Here is a 20,614-nt window from a genome sequence, read left to right on the forward strand (position 1 = left end):
AATAAAATAGATTGCTTATAGAAAATTAAAAGAAAAAATTGAGAAAAATCTTTGTCATAAGCTTTAAAAAAAAAAGTGATCTGGTTTAAAAATGCCTAGGAAGTGATACAGAGGCCTGATTCCAGGAAAGATAAGGTGAAAGTTCACCTTAGCAGAGCCCGTGGTCCAAGAGGCAGAGTTAAAGGTGTTAAGGAGGACAAGGAAGAAAGCTAAAGTATAGTCAAAATGATCAGTGATGGGAAAACCTAGATTCCTGCATGATTTGGTAGTTCAACATCCAAAAAATTCTTAATGGCGACTGCTTTTTAAAGACCTCTAAAGAAGGAGTTTTTACAATCTTCCTTTGCAATCATAGGATCATTGATTTTTAGAGCTAAAAGCTAGAGCTCATCTTGTACCACCCCCTCTTTTTACTGATGAGGAAAATAAGGCCCAGGATAATTAAGTAATTTGCTACTAGTCAGTGGCCAAGTAAAAGCAAAACTGGATTCTAACCCAAGTCCTCTGACTTAGGATCTATTCTTTCCATTGCGCCAGAGGGATGTACAGTAAAATAACTTAATAATATAATGTCCTGTGTTCAGATGTTAAGTTGGAATCAAGCTATCACAATACTGCAAGATAATGTCTGTAGGGTGCTCAGTGTTTAAGAATATTCAATGTAAATTATCCTAAAGTTCTTCTTTCTGAAGATGACCTTTTTTTTATGTTTTATGGAACTGGGAAATAGCTATTTACCATGATATTTAATTTTCTGTATACCTGAAGATCATTATGTAGTCTGATCGATCTAAGAAGTGAGCAGAATGAAAGGCCAGAGACCAGGAAATAAAAAAGTTGGTTAATCAAGGAAAACATCCCAGTAGATATAAATGCTATGAGAGACTTGGGAAGGAAAAAAAAAATTCAACCAGTTTTCTCCCTCTAAGCCATTCAACAGTACCCCCTTTAGTTTTCTTATTTAGGCTTTCCTGAGCCAACATCAACCAATCGATTTTATTTTTAATATTTGAGAACACATCAAGAATACGGAGCACCAGTCAATATGTTTGAGATTTGAGGAGAAGATTATTCTTACAACAGAATGAACATGGCACTGGATTTCCAATTCTTTTATAGTAGTATTTTTGACACTCAACATGATGAATTTTGAAGATTTATAAAACTGAGGGATTTCAGATTTTTAACTAGTGATAATTTTCTTTTCTTTTCTAATTGACCCTAAGGAATAAAGGTACAAAAACATTATTCTTAACACAATATACTTAAGATGTGTGTATAATATTTGCAAGAACTTTCGTGATTATAAGTATTTATTGAGGATCCTTCAATAGAGTAGTTAACTTTGCTGAGAATCAGTTGTGTATCAGAAAGTGAAATTCAGAAAATGTTGAATTTTAGTATCTTTTTTCTCTTCCAGAAGGGAAAAGATTCCTTTTCAACCTACCTATCCTCCTTTCCCCATAACTATAATCATGAAAATGGTTGTAAGGATTCCAAGGAGTCAGTATAAATAATGACTGCTCATGTGTTTCAAACTTAACTTCAGTAGGGATTGATGTCAGAGTCAAATTAGGTTCAAAATGGAGAGTGTGGTAGCCCTCTGTACTGTACTGACATAAAAAACTGGGAAAAATATGTTCTTTAATATCATATGACATCCAAACTCAATCTCATGTCCTTCGAGTTGTTAGAACATCCTTGTTCTATGTTGTAGACTTTCAGTTGGAAACAGGTTTTCATGTATTTTTTGTATGTTGAAAGAAAAAAGGGGCAAAAGACACCTTCTAAAACTACTGTTTCTTTCAGATTCATATGCATGGAAGCAATTATAAACAAAGCTTATGCCGGCATTTTCCAGGCATTCTACCCTTAGAGTATGGTGGTGAGACATGTTCCATGGAGGACCTTTGCCAAGAGTGGAGAGATTTTATAATGAACTCTGAAGATTATCTTCATAGCATTTCTCAAGATATCCAGTAACATTTTATCATAAGATAAACCATCAGATAGGCTTTATTAATTCAAATCCTGGGGAAATATTTCTCCATGGTAACTACATGGAATAATAACTTCTACCAAATACAGTCTTCAAAAATGTGAACTTTGGAATATGAAAGTTACTTTAGTGAGGACAAATATGAATATTGTCCATTTTTAAATTTTTTAAATTGAATTTTCCACTAATTTTTAGAAAATTACATAGGTGTTAGACCTCAAAAAGTATTAAGGGAGATTTGCATCTTAATCTTGAATAAGTTATGTCAGAGTTAGATATGGCAAGGCTTACCTCCATTGCAGGTAAATTGCATGTCTTTGGAATATATTCCAAAGAATATTCCTGTAGTTACTGAAACATGAAGTTAGTTCAATTCGGTGGCATGTATAGAGTAGGTCATCAAAAGAAAAAGTAACACAAACTCATCTATGACAGATGCAGTCCAAATAGTTTGGTTATGGAAACAACTGAGTTTGGAATCTGACTTGTCATGTATGAAGTTACTTCCTCAAGCCACAAAGACAGGGAAAGAAAAAAAAGAGCCATTCATCTCAGGGAAATAGTATTTCAGCTGCTTTGCACAATGAAACACTTTAGCTGAAGCATGACAAAATATCATGTACTCTTGTGCATCATATATCAGCCTATGTGAAACTACTCACATCACTATTGACAAAGGAAAAAAATTGTGGAAAATACTTCATATATAGCAAATAGTTTTCCAATCCTGATGGGGGTGTGTGTGTGTGTGTGTGTGTGTGTGTGTGTGTGTGCATGCGTGTGTGTGTGTGTGTGTGTGTGTGTGTGTGTGTGTCCCTAGCTACATAATAATCAGGCTTTTAATTTTGACTTCTGGATGAGCTAATTTTTTTTAGTTAACACAATAGGCACAAGAATTTGGAAACAGTATCCATTTGTCTTATATAACCTAGTTTTAAAAGAAGCACAATATTAATTGAATAATAAGAAACCTAAAATTAAAGAATAGAGGAAATGTTCACGTTATTTTAACATAATTGGGGAGCTGTTTGGCATTGTGGGGGGGAAAGAAACCATTGCATTTGAAATCAAAAGGATCTAAGGTCAAATCTGAACTCTTACTAGCTATGTGACTCTGGGCAGTTTCCTTATTTGTAAAATTAGCAGTTTAGACCACATTTCTAAAACCTTTTTTTAGCTTTACTGTAAATTCCTATGATCTTAGAAATGTCATAGAATTTTCAGTGATGGTTTTTTTTTAATGGCAGCAGTTGTGCAGCTAGATTAGGAAGCCTTAGAAATGTTAATTAGGCTTCTGAAAAATAATGCCAGGTAATTAATTAAAATGTGTTATTTCCACTATTCCTAGTGTGCAATAGCACATCAAAAGAAGAGAACAACTCAGCCCTCTTATTTAACATAGATTTCAATTTTAATATAAGGTTCTACATTTGCTATTTTGCCACTTTATATTGCACCTTTAATTTGTAAGAAGAAAAGGGTTTTGAAGCTAGCCTTTTCATATGATAATAGTACTTGTGATGTAATGTCATCTTTGTTGAATAGTACCCCAATATAAGAAAAATCATCTAATTAAGCAATACTGATATAATTGATATCATGTAATTAATTATTTCTATGATGTATATACGTTGTTCTTACCTTTTTCAAGTGTGCAGATCTCTTTTTAACATTAAAAAAAGTATCATGGTGTTCATTGATTGAGAAAGCTGCCATGAATTCAGTCTATGGGATATCATCAAACAATATGGGAAACTCCCCATATGAGAACTCTCTCTACCAGTATGTTTCACAATTTGTGTTCAATAATCACAACAGTATCTACATACATTTTTCAGAATTATGTGCAAAGATTGATTTAATCTATGTGAGACATGTTGAATTTTAGATTCACATATGAATTCTCAGACCCTATGCAAAATCAGTGGTTCACTGCCTCATAGATTGGGAACAACTGTTTTGCTGTTGTTCATTCATTCAGTCATGTCCAACTCTTTGTAACTCCATGGACCATAGCACAACAGGCCCTTCTAACCTCCACTATCTCCTGAAGTTGGTCCAAGCTCATATTTATGCTTCCATCACTCTATCCATCTCATTCTCTGCTGTAGCCTTCTCCTTTTGCCTTCAATCTTTCCCAACATCAGAATCTATTCCAGTGAGTCTGGCCATCTCACCATGTAGCCAAAGTATTTAAGTTTCAGCTTCAGTATTTTTAATGAGTAGTCTGAATTAATTTCTTTAAGTATTGACCAATTTGATCTCCTTGCTGTCCAAGGGACTCTCAAAAGTTTTCTCCAGCGTCACAATTGAAAAGCTTCAATTCTGCAACCCTCAGCTTTCATTATGGTCCAACTCTCACAGTTCTACATTGCTATTGGAAAAACTGTAGTGTTGACTATACAGACCTTTGTAAGCAAGGTGATGTCTCTACTTTTTTAGTATACTGACTAGTTTTGCCATAGCTGTTCTTTCAAGGAGCAAGCATGTTTTAATTTCATAGCTGTAATCACTATTTGCAATGGTCTTTGAATCCAAGAATATAAAATTTGACACTATTTCCATTTCTTCTCTATTTGCCAAAAAGTGATGGGACAAGTTGCCAGGACCTTAGTTGTTTTTTCTTTTTTTTTTATGTTAAGCTTCACACCAGCTTTGACACTCACCTCTTTCACTCTCGTCAAGAGGCGTCTTAGTTCTTCTTTACTTTCTGTCATAAGAGTAGTATCATCTGCATTTCTGAGATTGTTGGTATTTCTCCTAGCAACCTTAATTCTGGCTTTTGTTCATCCAGTGTAACATTTTGCATGATGTACTCTGCTTATAAGTTAAATAAATAAGGTGACAATATACAGCCTTGCTGTTCCCAATCTTAAGCCAGTTAATTATTCCATGCTCAGTTCTGACTGTTGCTTCTTGACCCACATACAGGTTCCTCTGGACACAAGTAAGATGATCTGGTACTCTAATCCCTTTGAGGACTTGCCACATTTTGTTGTGATCCACACAGTCTTTAGTGTAGTCAATGAAGCAGAAGTAGATATTTTTCTGGAATTCCCTTGCTTTCTCCATCATTCAGTGAATGTTGGCAATTTGGTCTCTAATTCTTCTGCCTCTCTGAAAACCAGCCTGTTCTTCTGGTAATTCTTGGTTAACAATTTGCTGAAGCCTAGCTTGCAGAATCTTAAGCATAATATTGCTGGCATGTGAAATGAGAGCAGTTGTTCAGTAATCTGGATATTCTTCGGCATTGCCCTTCTTTAGGATTTGAGACACAAACTGATCTTTTCCAGACTTTGAGTTTTCCAAATTTTCTGGCATATTGAGTGCAGCACTTTAACAGCATCATCTTTTAGGATTTTAAATAGTTCAGCTGGAAATCTATCACCTCCACTAGCCTTATTGTTAGCAATGCTTCCTAAGGCCCACTTGACTTCATTGTCCAGGAATGGCTGTAGATCAGTAACCACGTCATCATGTTTATCAGTGATGTTAAGATCTTTCTTATATAGTTCTTTTGTTTATTATTGCTACCTTTTCATAGTTTCTTCTCCTTCTGTTAAGTCCCTACCATTTTTGTCTTTTATCACGCCCATTTTTGTATGAAATGTTCCTTGCTATCTCTAAGTTTGTGGAAAAGATCTCTTGTTTTTCCCATTCTGTTGTTTCCTTCAATTCTCTGCATTGCTCCTTTAAGAAAACCTTCCTATCTCTCCTTGCTATTCTCTGAAATTCTGCATTCCGTTGGGCATATCTTTCCCATTTTTCTTTCCCTTTTGTTTTCCTTCTTTGCTTAGCTGTTTATAAAACTTCATCAGACAGTTATTTTACTTTTCTTTTTCTTTGGGATGTTTTTTGTTGCCACCTCTTTCAGTATGTGAACCTCTGTCCGTAATTCTTCAGGTACTTTATCTACCAGATCTAATCCCTTTAGTCTATTCATCACCTCTACTTCATATTTATTTTTTTATCTACTTTATATTTGTAAGTGATGTTATTTAGATCATACCTATACAGTCTGATGATTTTCCCTATTTTCTTCTATTTAAGTCTAAATTTTACAATAAGAAGTTTGTGTTCTGAGCCACAGTCAGCACCAAGTCTTGTTTTAACTGACTGCATGTACCCTTCTCCACCTTTTGTTGTAAAGTATAGTCAGTCTGATTCATTATGGACCATCTGATGGTGTCCATATGCAGAGTTACCTTTTTGATTGTTGAAAAAGAGTATTTGCTATCACCAGCGAGTTGTCTTGACAAAAGTCTATTAGTCTCTGCCCTGCTTCATTTTCTGCTCCAAGACTAAACTTACCTGTTCTTTCAATTATTTTTGACTTGCTACTTTAGAATTCCATTCTCCTAGGATGAATATGACATTTATATTATTATTATTATTATTATTATTATTATTATTATTATTATTATTATTATTATTTCTAGAAGATGTTATAGGTCTTCAGAGAACTGAGCGGCTTTGGTCTATTTGGCATCAGTTGGAACATAGGCTTGTATTGTTGTGATGTTGAACGGTTTGCCTTGGATTTGAACATTAGAACATGATTCTATCATTTGTGAGGTTATACCCCATGACTGCTTTTCTTACTCTTTTATTGACAATGAGGGCTACTCCATTTCTTCTAAGGGATTCTTGCCCACATTGGTATATGAAATCATCCCCTGAATTAAATCCACCCATTCCCATCCATTTAGGTTCACTGACACCCAAGATGTTAATGTTTAATCTTTCCACCTCCTGTTTGACCATATCCAACATACCTTGGTTCATAGACCTTACATTTCAAGTTCCTACGCAATGTTAACCTTTGTAGCATTGGACTTTCCTTTTGTCACCAGACACAACCACAGCTGAGCTTCCTTTTGGCTTTGTCCCAGCTGCTTTCTTCTTTCCAGACTACTTGTAGTTGTCTTTGCTCTTCCTCAGGAACTTGTTGAACATTTTTGACCTGAGGGGCCCATCTTCTGATGTCATATCTTTTATCCTTTTAATACTGTTCATGAGGTTTTCTTGGCAAAAGTACCAGAGTAGTTTGCTATTTCCTTCTCTAGTCAATCACCTTTTGTCTAAACTCTCCACTATAACATGTCTGTCTTAGGTAACCTTAGAATAGCCTGTAGTTTCATTGAGCTAAATAAGCCCCTCCACCAGGCGGTGATCCAGGAAGGCCTGTTGTTTGGTAGGAATATAATTAATCCCTTTTTCAAAAATGCATTTAACCTTGGTTTTGCATTAGGAAGTTGCCCTCTGATTGTTCCATTTCTTCTGCTTACGTTCCTAGGAAGGAAATTACATCACAAAATTTTCTTTCTTGCATACAAGGAACATATAAGGTGTTTTCTTACAGTCATTTGATGGGATGTTTAGAATTAATGAACAATATTTGTTTTTGTATGACTGAAACTTTTAAATTCAGTTCTTTGGCAGTATGCTTAAATAAAGATTCTTCTGTGGGTATTTTTTTTTCAGATTAAAGTACATCTGTGTGAAGGGCTTTCTTTATGATGGGAAATTGGTTCTAAAATTATTTTTCTAAAATATGAGAGTACATGAAGAACACCATAAAGACCACTTTGAAATGAACAGAGACTTTTTAAGATTGGTAGACAGGCTGCAATAACACTGTCTGTTATTTTTCTGTGATTGTGCCAGGAGTGCCTTTAAAAGATAACCATGTTAAGTATTGAATCTGTTACTGAACTTTACAAAAGTTAATTTTTTATTTGTTTTAATGATATTGTTCATGAGGAAATAAATATATTTCATATAAGCTATGGTATACTGAATTTTTTAAAATATGTGTACAAGACATCATTTTCAAAAAATATTTTTTTCTGCCAACAAAATTAAGAAGCAAGACTAAGCAAAATTATTCACAGAAAAATTTTTAGTCCAAGATAATCAGTTTCCTCCTGCTGCTTAGCAAAGTTCCAACCACTTTCCCCCATTGTCAGTTTGTGTGTATTTAGGGATTACAAGGTATTTTTCATATAAGGCCAAACGGAATTTTTTTTTGGAGAGGGTGTCCAGACCTATGATTCTGTTAATAAAGGGAACTAACAATGAAGAAATTCTCTTTACCACCATATTCTTCAAATAATGCATTCCAGAGTCTGTTCTCTACTCTCAAATCTCTCTTCATCTTTTTCTGTCACCATTAATGCCTTGCCAAACCCAAACCTGGATTTCTTTCACCATCTTCCTACTCACATGCTATTAAATTGTGTTGACTGGGTCTACTGCAGATTTATGTTATTTGATCTCAACTGGGCCCTCTTGGCAGTGAGATAATCCTTTTACTTTTCCTAATTGATTTTCTGTTGCCCTCCCCACAATCAGTGACAATTTTAAACTTTTCTTTCCTTAAGATTCTTAGGTCACCCTTTCCTTCACCTTCTCAGCAGGATACCTCACCTCGTTGTTGATGGACAAAATAGAGGTCATTGTGAATTCCCTCCTCACCTTGACTCTCAAATGAGCTTATATATGTAAGCTGTTATGTGTATATGCATACACATATAACATATTGACACATATGCATATGTAAAGTTATTTATAAAAATTAAAGTGCTATATAAAAGCAGGAGATTATTATTATTTGTAAATCCCTTGATGATATCTCCCATTTTCTCTTCTTTTACTCCAGTCCCTGTTGAAGAGGTAGCCAATGAATTTTCATGATATTGCTCTCTGTCATGGTTCTCCTACCTGTATAACTACTCCTTCTTAGTCTCCTTGGCTATATCATTCATTATCCATATCTCACCCCTCAATTGTTGGCACGCCCCAAGCCCACCACTATTTCTACATGCTCCCCAACACACACACACACACACACACACACACACAAACAATCCAGATGGCCTCATTAATTCCTATGTGAGCTAATTTAATCAATCTGTATATAGGTTTCTCCCAGATCTACATATCCAGCCCTTGTCTAGCTCCTAAGTTTGACATTTTGAACTAGTTGTCTCATAAGAATTTCAAAGTTGACACATACAAAACAGAACTTATTCTCTTTCCTCCTGAAACAAACCCCTCTTCCCAATCTTCTAAGTAAATCCTCGTGCTGAATTGTTTTCAATTATTTGAACAACTCTGTTATCAATAAATAAAGTTTCCCACTGCTTTTTATTCCCTTTATAAAAGCAAATGATAATTGTACAGGTGTGCTACCAGGAAGTGACTTTAACAAATCCCTGAAGTTGTTTCAATGTGCCAGAAAATTGGTTGGTCGTTGTCCTATGTTCTCAAAGAGAACCAAAATGACATCACTATGTTAGAGTCAAGTCACAGCATATCTAACAGACCAATATGAGCTCAGAAGATTCTACCACAGGCCAGGCACAAATAGTCAATGTGAATATTTGGGATGAATTCTCTAAATTTGCACATCTCGCATTTCTTTTGAGCTACTTTAATTCTGCTTTACTCATAGAGAACAGCACCTTCTCTGATGAGGGCACATAATGCTGGGGGGTGTTAATGTCTCCCATGTCATGCAGTCATTTCCATAGTTCTTAAGAGAAACCTTGAAAGTGTCATTTTATTGCTTTTTTGGCTACAATGTGAGTGCTTGCCCTGTGTGAGTTCTCCATGAAATATTCTTTTAGGCAAGTTTGTGTTTGGTATTCGAATAATGTGATGAGACCATCTGAGTTGCCCTCTCTGCCGCAGAGTTTGAATGCTTGGCAGTTTAGTTCAAGAAAGAACCTGTGTCTGGTATCTTATCCTGCCAGGTGATCTTCAGAATCTTCCTAAGACAATTCAAATGGAAGCGATTCCATTTCCTGACATGTCACTAGTATGTTGTCCAGGTTTCATAGGCATACCACAATGAGGTCAGCACAATGATGGAGACCTGCAGTTTGGTAGTCAGTAGAATACTTCTTCTTTCCCACATTTCCCTTCAGAACACCCCAAACACTGAGCTAACCTTGTCAATACATGCATCAACCTCATTATTAATGTGTACATTCCTGGAAAGTATCCTGCTATGGTAAGTGAACTTATCCACAGCATTCAAACTTCTCCATTTCCTGTAATTGATGCTTCCACATATGGATGCTGGCTAACAGAGCACCTGTGTTTTCTTGGTGTTGTTAGGCCAAAATTGGCAGTGTGCCAGAAAACTAAAGAAACATCAAAACACTTGTATTTTCTGTCCTTTTAGCCTTGACCAGGCCTTGTTTGGCGTTTTATACATGGTCTTTTACTATACTAAAATCTTAGTTTTTGAGGGTTTTTTTTTGTTTTTAATATTATATTCCTTTTAATAGAGAACAGAAAGGTTAAATACAAAGGCCAACATGCTAGACAAGCTATACTTCAATCAAAAGTGCTCCTCAGTTTCCTTAAATAGACTGCCATCCTAGTTCATTTGACTTAAAGGACTACCCTCTGAGGGATTTTGACAATCTCATGTTCAAGACAATTTCTGGGAATAGTGTGGGACTTTAGCTAAGTAGGTGGTGTAGTAGAAAGAATGCTAGACCTGGAGTCAAGAAGGCTTGAGTTCAAATATTGTCTCAGATATTTAATAGCTATATGACCCTGAGCAAGTCACTTAAACTCTCTTAGTCTCAGTTTGTTCATCTGTAAGAGAGTTAATATACCTCCCACATAGGTTGGTTGTGAGGATTAGATGAGATATATAAAGCACTTTGCAAAAGTTAGTGATAATTATTTAAGTCAAAATTTCTCCCTAAGAGATATAGCCAGATATCAAAGATGAGTGAGTTGCTAGCACAATGTACCTTCCACATATCCCAAATTATCCAATCCCTGAATGAAAACATGAAAATTTAAAACCATGATATTCTCCCTGACTCTCTGTCTCTGTATCTCTCCCATATATGCATGTGTTTGCATGTATATAGCTACATGCTCACACATGTATGTGTATATATATATATAAAATGTATATATCTAATGCATATATATATAATGTGTGTATATATATACTGTGTGTATATATGTAATGTGTGCATTATATATATACATATATATTATGTATACATACACACATATTTTTTTTTCTTGATATCATCCAAGGCTTCAACCTAGTCTCAGGAATAAGGCCGAAGTAGTGCACACAATATAACTTCTCTACAAATCTAAGTTGAGTTAAAACAGACACTCTGTCTGAAGCTGTTTGGGCTGATGCAGACAGAGGGACTCTACATAAGTTTCTAGATTTTTAAAGGCACCATGGTGTAATGGAAACTGACTAGAATATGCAGACCTAAGATAAGAGTAGGTCCTTTGCTTAGTTGAGTGACTCCAGGCAGGTCGCTTCTGTTAGCTTCTGTAATCTGTAAAAAGGTTAGAGGTGGGGAAATTATGAGGAAATCAGATTTAAACCAAAATAAATGTCTTTGGCCAGCTTCTGAAATAGACTCTGAAAGGAGGGCTGGATTCATATTCCAGCACTCTCCTCACCTCCACCTCAAAGAATCATATATTTCTTTCAAAATTCAGATCGTTTCCTTCTGCACAAGGTCTTCCTGATTCCCTTAGCTTAGTACCTTTCCCATACCTCCCTCCCACATAATTGGCATTTACTTAATATATAGCATATGTACTTATATGTCTCTATAATGTCTCCCTTGAGAGAATGCAAGCTCCATGAGGACTTAACCCTGGGTTATGAACATAGCTGTCCTTTCAAAGCCTATTTTAGAAGCAGGACAAAGATAATGATATTTATTTTGGTTTAAGTCTGATTTCCTCACAATTATCTCACCCCCAACCAGTTATTAATATTCATTTTATAAATGAGGAAACAATGAACCTTTTTTTGTTTGTATCCTCAACACTCAGCACGTATTTGGCACATAGGTTGGAAGAGATGTAGTGATAAAACCAATTAAAATAGTAGCTTCAGGAAAAGTAGCATTATAAATCAACAAAAATCAGAATTTAAAGTTTGGGAAAATTATGTAAAAAGGAATTCAATTCAAAGTGTCTACGAAATGGATAAAATAGCTGGGATTTAACAATACAAATATGAATATATAAGTACAACATACTTTTTACAGAAATAAAGACATAATTAGAGAGAGATTCATTTTTCATTGTTGTACTGTGTCAATACAATAAAAGTGGTGAAACTAACATAGTTTACAAATTTAATGTTACATTAATAAAACTTCCAAGAGATTATATTAACAGAGAAAATAATAGCAGAATTAATGTGAAGTGGAAAAGGGTCTAGATTTTCAAGAAAAATAATTAGGAAGGAAGTGGAAGCAGGAATGAAATGAGGATAAATATAATACATAATATTACAATTAGAGTATTATAATCTTCAAATATAGGTGTAAGAAAATAGGAAAATATAGCATTAGAGCGATTAGATAAATAAGACCCAGAAAAAATGGAGCCCAGTAGTCCTGTGTTTGACAAAGCCAACACCACAAATAACTTCAGGAAGTATTCCCTTTTCAACAACAATTTCTGGAAAAACTGGAATGTACTTTGGTAAAATTTAGATTTAGTCATCAATGTCACATAACAGTAAATTCCAAATGGATATACAGAACAGAATAAAGTGTCTTTCAGAAGAGATGAATATAAAAATGAAATAATTTAAATTACAAAATTTAAAATAAGAAAAAACACTTTAGCATGAACAAAATGTAGCTAGAAAAATCTTACTATATAGTACATACATACATGCATGTATATATACATATGTATAGTCTGATTTACAAGATATATAGATAATACAAATATTTAAAAGCAAGAACTATTCCCCAGTAGATAAAGTGATCAAAGAATATGAATAAACAGTTTTTAGAATAATTATAACTACTGGCAACCATTTGTTTTATTTTTTTGATGAGGCAGTTGGGGTTAAGTAACTTGCCCAGGGTCACACAGCCAACAAGTGTCAAATGTCTGAGGTCAGATTTGAACTTAGGTCCTCCTGACCCCCAGGCCAGAGCTCTATCTACTGTGCCACCTAGCTGCTTCTATTGACAACCATTGTTTCATTCTACATTCTGAGTTCACCTCTATCAGGAGATGGATGGCGTGTTTTTATCTTTGGTCCTCTGAAATCCTGATTGGTGATCATTACTCTGACAACAATGTGACATAAGAGAGAGATAAACTAAATAGCTGAGGATCTATCTCAGTCTCTCCCTTCAAAACAGCATAGGTGATAAAAAATGTAAATAGCCAATATCGGAGAGTCTATAAGAAGACAGGCATTAACATACTTCTGGTGGAGCTACTAATGTTTTCAACCATTCTTTTTTTTCCCCAACCATTATTGAAAACAATTGGAATTATGTAAGAAATGTCACTAAACTGTTCGCATCCTTTGATATAGTCATCCCGCCATTGGACATTAGGCTAATAAGGCCAAAGATAGAAAGAAAAGCACATGTATGTCAAAATATTTATAGCATCACTATTTGTGGTAGAAAAAAATTGGAACCAAGTGGGTGTCTATTGATTGAGGAATGGCTGGACAATGTGGAATGAGAATGTAATATGAGGGATTCAAAAGAACTTTTATGAATTGGTACAGAGTGAAGTTACTAGAATCAGGAGAACAATATACACAATTACAATAATGTAAGGACACTCAAGGAAAACAATAATAAAGGGTAGAAAAATTCTGATTTACTTCCCAGTCTCAGAGAATAAATGGTAAAATAGAACTCCCTCTTCTCAGACAGATGGGGAAGAATGGTTAAGGAATGTTATACGTGACATATTACAATCAGTAAATGACTGATGTAAAAAAAGGTAATCAATATAATTGAAAAATAATTGAATAACAGTAACTTGAGAAGGAGGATAACAAAAACAATTGGGGGATCCCAAAAAGCCTTGTGTAAGATGCAGCTGAGCTGAGCCTTGATAGATGCTGGGAATTCTAAGAGGCAGAAGCCAGAAAAGGGCATTTGTGGAATAGCAGGATAGTGTGTACAAAGGTTAGGAGATGTAATGCAAAGCACAAAGAAGAGCAAGTAGTTCTGTTTGATTGGAATATAGAGCCTATTAAATAATAAGAAGAAAATGAACATGTAGAATAAATCTTCAAAGGTAAGCTGGAAACCAGGGTATGAAGGGTTTTAAATGCCACAAGGAGGATTGAATATTTTCTCTGGAAGAAACAAGGAATTGCTGAACCTTCAAGAACAGGATCAAATTGTGCTTTAGAAAGATGAATTTGGCAGTTGTGTGGAGGATGGATTTGCTCAGGGACAGACAGGAAGGAAGTCAGTCCAGTTAGGAAGTTGTTGCAATAGCGTGTTACTGTGCATTCTGCATTCCCTTTCTTTATTAAAGTTGGGTGTTAAAAGTTATTTAGTTGAATAGGCCTTCAGCTTCATTTAGATTTCTACCTGTTGGTTTTCCATTCTTCTACAATGGCTAGTCCAGTATCACCTAGCTAGGTCCAAGGGTTAGTAATCCTCACCAGTCCTTTATCTGCCCTCACTGTTTGTCCTGGGTTCATTGTTCTCGAATTGCCAGTCTCTTCAATAGGGAAACTAGGTAGCCACTGTTTCAATTCCAAGATGAAGAATAAACAATAACAACACAGCACAGTTAAATGGCTGGAGGGCGTGATCAGGTGGACCTTGTGCCTGTGCCATCAGCCTATCTTCTGTCTGTTCCCATCAGCCACACACCCCCACCCTTCATACAGACAAAGATACACCTCCTCTGAAATTTAATATAACTTCCTTAAGTCCTGCAGCCACCTCAGGTGGCACACCCCATAAGTGGAACTGATGTCAGCTAACTCAGGGGTGTTGATAGGGTTGTGACATGGATTTATACACTCCCATGTATAAGCACTGCAGATGCTTTTTTATTTTTATTTTTTAGAAATTTATTTATTTTCAGTTTTCAATACTTACTTCCACAAGATTTTGAGTTCCAAATTTTCACCCCATCTCACCGCTCCCTCCACCCCAAGATGGCATGCATTCTGAATATCCCTTCCCCTAGTCTGCCCTCTCTTCTATCTGTTCCCCCCTTCTCTTATCCCCTTCCCTTTCTGTTTTCCTGTAGGGCAGGACAGACTTCTGTACCCCATTCCTGTATTTCTTATTTCCCAGTAGCAATGTGAAAACATTTTTTTAAACATATGTTTTTAAAACTTTAGGTTTCAAATCTTCTCCCTTCCTCCCTCCCCACCCACCCTCATTGAAAAAGCAAGCAACTCAATATAGGTTATACATGTGCAGTTATGCAAAACACTTCCATAGTAGATATGTTGTGAAAAACTAACTCTATTTCCCTTAATCCTATCCTGCCCTCCCATTCTATTCTTTCTTTTGACCCTGTCTCTCTTCAGAAGTATTTGCTTCTGATTGCCTGCTTTCCCAATCTGCCTCCTCTCTATCATCCCCCTGTTCTCTTGTCCCCTTCTCCCCCTATTTTCCCATAGGGTAAGACAGATTTCCTTATCCAATTGAATGTATATGTTATTCCCTCCTTAAGCCAAATCCTATGAGAATAAGATTCCTCATTCCCTCTCACCTTCCCCCATTTCCCCTCACTGTAAGAGCATTTTCTTTCTGTTTTTTTTTGTGAGATAATTTACCCCATTCTACCCTCCCTTTCTTCTTCCAATATAATCCTCTCTCATCCCTTAATTTTATTCTCTGGATATGACCCCTTAATCTTCAACTCACCCTGTGCCCTCTATCTATCTATCTATCTATCTACCTATACATAACATATAATTTTTTTCCTCCAACTACCCTAATACTGACAAAGGTCTCATGAGTTATAAATATCATCTTTCCATGCAGGAATGTAAACATTCAACCTTAATAAGTCTCTTATGATTTCTCTTTCCTGTTTACCTCTTCATGTTCCACTTGAGTCTTGTATTTGAAAGTCAAATTTTCTATTCAGCTCTGGTCTTTTCATCAAGAATGCTTGAAAGTCCTCTATTTCACTGAATGACCATTTTTTCCCCTGAAGGATTATACTCAGTTTTGCTGGGTAGGTGATTCTTGGTTGTAATCCTATCTCCCTTGCCCTCTGGAATATTATATTCCATGCCCAGCAGTCCTTTAATGGAGAAGCTGCTAAATCCTGATTGTGTTTCCACAGTATTAAATTGTTTCTTTCTGGCAGCTTGTAATATTTTCTCCTTGACCTGGAACTCTGGAATTTGGCTACAATATTCCTAGGAGTTTTCCTTTGGGGATCTCTTTCAGGAGGAGATCTGTGGATTCTTTCAATTTCTATTTTGCCCTCTGGTTCTAAATATCAGGGCAGTTTTCCTTGATAATTTCTTGAAAGATGATGTCTAGGCTCTTTTTTGATCATGGCTTTCAGATAGTCCAATAATTTTTAAATTCTCTCTCCTGGATCTATTTTCCAGGTCAGTTGTTTTTCCAATGAGATATTTCACATTGTTTTCTAATTTTTCATTCTTTTGGATTTGTTTTGCAGTGTCTTGATTTCTCATAAAGTCACTATCTTCCAATTGCTCTATTCTAATTTTTAAGGAAGTATTTTCTTTAGTAAGCTTTTGGACTTGTTTTTCCATTTGGCCACTTTTTCTTTTTAGGGCATTCTTCTCCTCATTGGCTTTTTGGACCTCTTTTGCCATTTGGGTTAGGCTATTTTTTAAGGTGTTATTTTCTTCAGTATTTTTGGGTCTCCTTTAGCAAGCTGTTGACTTGTTTTTCATGATTTTCTTGCATCACTCTCATTTCTCTTCCCAGTTTTTCCTCTACTTCCCTTACTTGCTTCTCAAAATCCTTTTTGAGCTCTTCCAAGGCCTGGGACTGATTCATATTTTTCTTGGAGGCTTTGGATGTAGGAGCTTTGACTTTGTTGTCTTCTTCTGGTTGCATATTTTGATCTTCTTTGTCACCAAAGTAAGATAATATAGGCTGACTCTTTTTGCACTGCTTGCTCATGATCCTGGCCAATTACTTGAGTTTTAAACTCTTTGTTAAGGTAAGAGTCTGCTTCCGATGTGGAGAATGTACTGTCCCAAACTTTGGGGGTTTATATAGCTGTTTTCAGAGATACTTGTAGGGACCTGTAAATTTTCAGTTCTTGCAAGGTGGTATGAATTAAGGGTGAGATGTTTACTCCTTTCCTGGCCTGTGCTCTGGTCTATTAGTGACCACAAGCACTCCTTTCTGTCCTGGAACTATGAGGAAGGTTTTCTGTCCACAGCCACTACAAGCTCCACCACACCAGCGCTCCTCCTCACCCCAGGACCTCCGTCTTCAACTGTGACCCAGATACAAGCACCAGCAAAGCAAGAAATTCCTGCCTCAGCACCAGCAGAGAGATCCCTGCAATCGCCCTCTTATCAGCCACTGGATTCCCCCTCAGTCTGTGGGCCAGAAACTTGGGAAGCAGCTGCCCACCCCAGGGCCTCATTCTTGGGGAATGGAGCTGAGACCCTGCCTTCTTCTTTCAGCACCACAGAAACAGATTTTTCCCACTGACCTTCTAAGTTGTCTTTGGCATTCGTGGATTGAGGTGTCTGGAAACCACCACAGCTGCCTGTGATCCAGTCCTCTGAGGCCTGCTCCAGGTTTGCTGCAACCTGGCGCCCATGCCGTGCTGCGCTCCACTCCCAGCCTGGCAAGATATACCTTTCTGATCAATCATCCAGGTTGTCTTGGGCTGGAAATTTGTTTCACTCTGTCTTTTTGTGGGTTAAGCTGCCTTTGAATTTGTTTAGAGCCATTTTTATAGGTATTTGGAGGGGTTTGGGGGAGAGCTCAAGCAAGTTGCTGCTTTTTCTCTGCCATCTTGGCTCCACCTCTGCAGATGCTTTTATAAAACTCAGAGTAGGAATTTCTTTCCTTCCTATTGCACCATTCTTTGTCCATTCATCGCCTTGAAAAATTTTTTCATTTTAATCATCCAGAATCTGCGTCCCCACCCTTCCACCCCAAGACCCTCCCCCTAAAAAAGCAAAATCCATTATAAACATGCAGTCAATCAAAAACAAATTTCTACTTTGGCTGTGTCAAAAAAAAATTGTTTCATTCTACATTCTGAGTTCACCTCTATCAGAAGATGGATGGCCTGTTTTTATCTTTGGTCCTCTGAAATCCTGATTGGTGATCATTACTCTGACAACAATGTAACACAATAGTATTCCATCACATTTAAATACCGTAAGTTGTTCATCTATTCCCCAATTTATGGGCACCCTCTCAGATTCTCATTCTTTGCTACCTGCAAAAGAACTATAAATATTTATGCATATCTTTAGAATTTATTTTGCTTAAGACTAATCTCCCTTTTAATCTGCCCTTCCTCTAATCCTCCCTGCCCCAGTTCCTTCCTATTTCCCTGTTGAGTAAAGTGTATTTCTGTACCCAATTTTGTGTGTTTGTGTGTGTATTCCCTCTTTTGTTCTGTTTAGATAAGAGTGCAACTCAAGTGTCATCCTCTCCCCTCAACCCTTCCTCCTTTCATCATTTGATATAATGTTCCCTAACCTACATTTCCCTTCCCTCATCCCCACTCCAGTGTATTCCTCTTTCCTTTTCTTTCCATTCTTTCCCCAAGATCATCAAGACACAATAGAATCACTACCAGGCCTTATCTAACTGGGCACCCTGTGTGAACCCTGTGATGATATATTTGAATGTAAACAATTTATCCTTTTTTAGGCTTTTATCATTGTTTACTCAATAATGCTCTTCACTCCTGACTTTGAACTTCAGAGTTTCAGTGTAGCTCTGATCTTTTCATCAAGAATATTTGGGGGGCAGCTAGGTGGTGCAGTGGATAGAGCACTGGCCCTGGAGTCAGGAGGACCTGAGTCCAAATCTGGCCTCAGACCAAACACTTGATACTTACTAGCTGTGTAACCGTGGACAAGTCACTTAACCCCGACTGCCAAAAAAATAATAATAATAAAAAAGAATATTTGAAAGTCCTCTTCCTCAGAAAAAGGTCCCTTTTTATCCCTATAGCATTTATCCTCAGTTTTGCTGGATAAGTTAAACATTAATACATATTCTTTGTCTTCTAGAAGGAACAGAAGACATCAATGGAAACTTTTTTTTAAAGATATTGAATATTTACAATTCATTAATTGTTTATTGTATGCTAGACACTGTGCTAGGAACTGGGGATGCAGTGGAAAAATGAAACAGTCCCTGACCTTAAGTATCTTATTTTTGTGTCTGTCATGATTCCCTTTGGCAGTTTGACAAAGCTTGACATTCATCCTTCCTTCCTTCCTTCCTTCCCTTTTTTTCTTTCCTCCCTCCCTCCCTCCCTCCCTCCCTTCCTTCCTTCCTTCCTTCCTTCCTTCCTTCCTTCCTTCCTTCCTTCCTTCCTTCCTTCCTTCCTTCCTTCCTTCCTTCTTTCCTTCCTTCCTTCTCTTCCTTTCTTAACCAGGCTGGAAGTGCAGCAGCCAGTAGCCAGCCAGTTTTCCTACTGATCAGCACAGAAGCTCAGACCTGCTCTGTTTCCAACCCAGGCCAATTTTTAGGAAGTTCTTAAGAAGGCCAAGCTCCTTAGGAAATCTGGTGCCTCCTCACACCATCCCTCTAGTTGATTCTACTTCTATTACAACATTTCTTGTATATGCATTCCTTCCTCCACTCTCATGGCCACCCCTGTATTTCAGGTTTTCATCACCTCTTGGCTAAATGATTATAATAGGGATTTTTTTTTATTGCCAATAAAATAGTCAATAAACATTTATTTTGTGTCTACTATATGCTGTGCTAAGAACTGGGGAGGATGGATTGAAGTGGAGAGAGGCTCAAGACAGGCAGACCCACTAGCAAGCTATTTCAGGAATCAAGATGTGAGGTCATGAAAGCCTACACCAGGTGGCAGTGTCAGAATTGAGATGTCTCTCCTCTTGAAGCAATCCTGGTTAAAGAAAGCATTTCCTGAAAGGACTGAATTAACATGTAGAATACTATCAAAATCCTTTACAAAAGATCATGAGGATCAAGTACTAGAAAATTATAAAAGGATTGTAGCAATACATTGTTTATCAACATTTTATTATTTTTTTTCTGCACCCTCCAGCATCTCTGCTGATGCCCTAAGTAAGAAAGAGAATCTATGGAGCTGGATACTGTATCTATCTATCTATCTATCTATCTATCTATCTATCTATCTATCTATCTATCTATCTATCTATAATATATGTATATGGATGTAGATATAGATATATAGATACATATCTATTGATCAATTGATCAGAGATAGATATCTCAAATTAAGAGGATGGATGAGATAGAAGGAAATATTGTAAATCATACCTTAATCTGGGCTGGGAAAAATAAATAAATGAGAAGGAAATAAGACAGAAAAACTATATAGGCTGTTGAATCATATTAAAAATCTCATTTTTAGTTCCATTGAAAATATTAAGATTAATATATTCTCCAGGCTAAAACCCATTCTAGGCTTTCCCTTTATTTAGGTGAGTAGTACAAAAGCTCCCAGCTTGTTTAGATCGTCTGAAGTGACTGACTACCCTGAGATTTACCCAAAGGGAGTGCCCTCTTCTGTTATTCAGAAAGGATTATGACATTGATCTTAGGGAGGAGGCCCTTTTAGTGTTAGAGAAGAATGATCAGGGAAGGAGATATGGAATATGAAAATGAC

At 36.5% G+C, this 20,614-nt stretch overlaps 1 protein-coding gene across 3 annotated transcripts in view; it reads left to right on the forward strand.

Annotated features, from left to right (window-relative positions):
* Window positions 1-20,614, forward strand: part of TTPA (alpha tocopherol transfer protein) — a 63,883-nt gene that overhangs the window by 34,218 nt on the left and 9,051 nt on the right. Inside the window, exon 5 of one of the 3 annotated variants that reach the window (XM_021002188.2) lies at window positions 1,810-7,784. The exons of the other annotated variants lie outside the window; for them this stretch is intronic. Coding sequence (XP_020857847.1) covers window positions 1,810-1,983 — 174 coding nt within the window. The 3' untranslated portion in view covers window positions 1,984-7,784. Of the gene's footprint in view, window positions 1-1,809; window positions 7,785-20,614 lie in introns of those variants that run through there. 3 annotated transcript variants of the gene reach the window in all.

Source organism: Phascolarctos cinereus, unplaced genomic scaffold (genome assembly GCF_003287225.1).
Source record: "Phascolarctos cinereus isolate Bilbo 61053 unplaced genomic scaffold, phaCin_HiC Scaffold_4;HRSCAF=312, whole genome shotgun sequence".
NCBI classification, from domain to species: Eukaryota; Metazoa; Chordata; class Mammalia; order Diprotodontia; family Phascolarctidae; genus Phascolarctos; species Phascolarctos cinereus.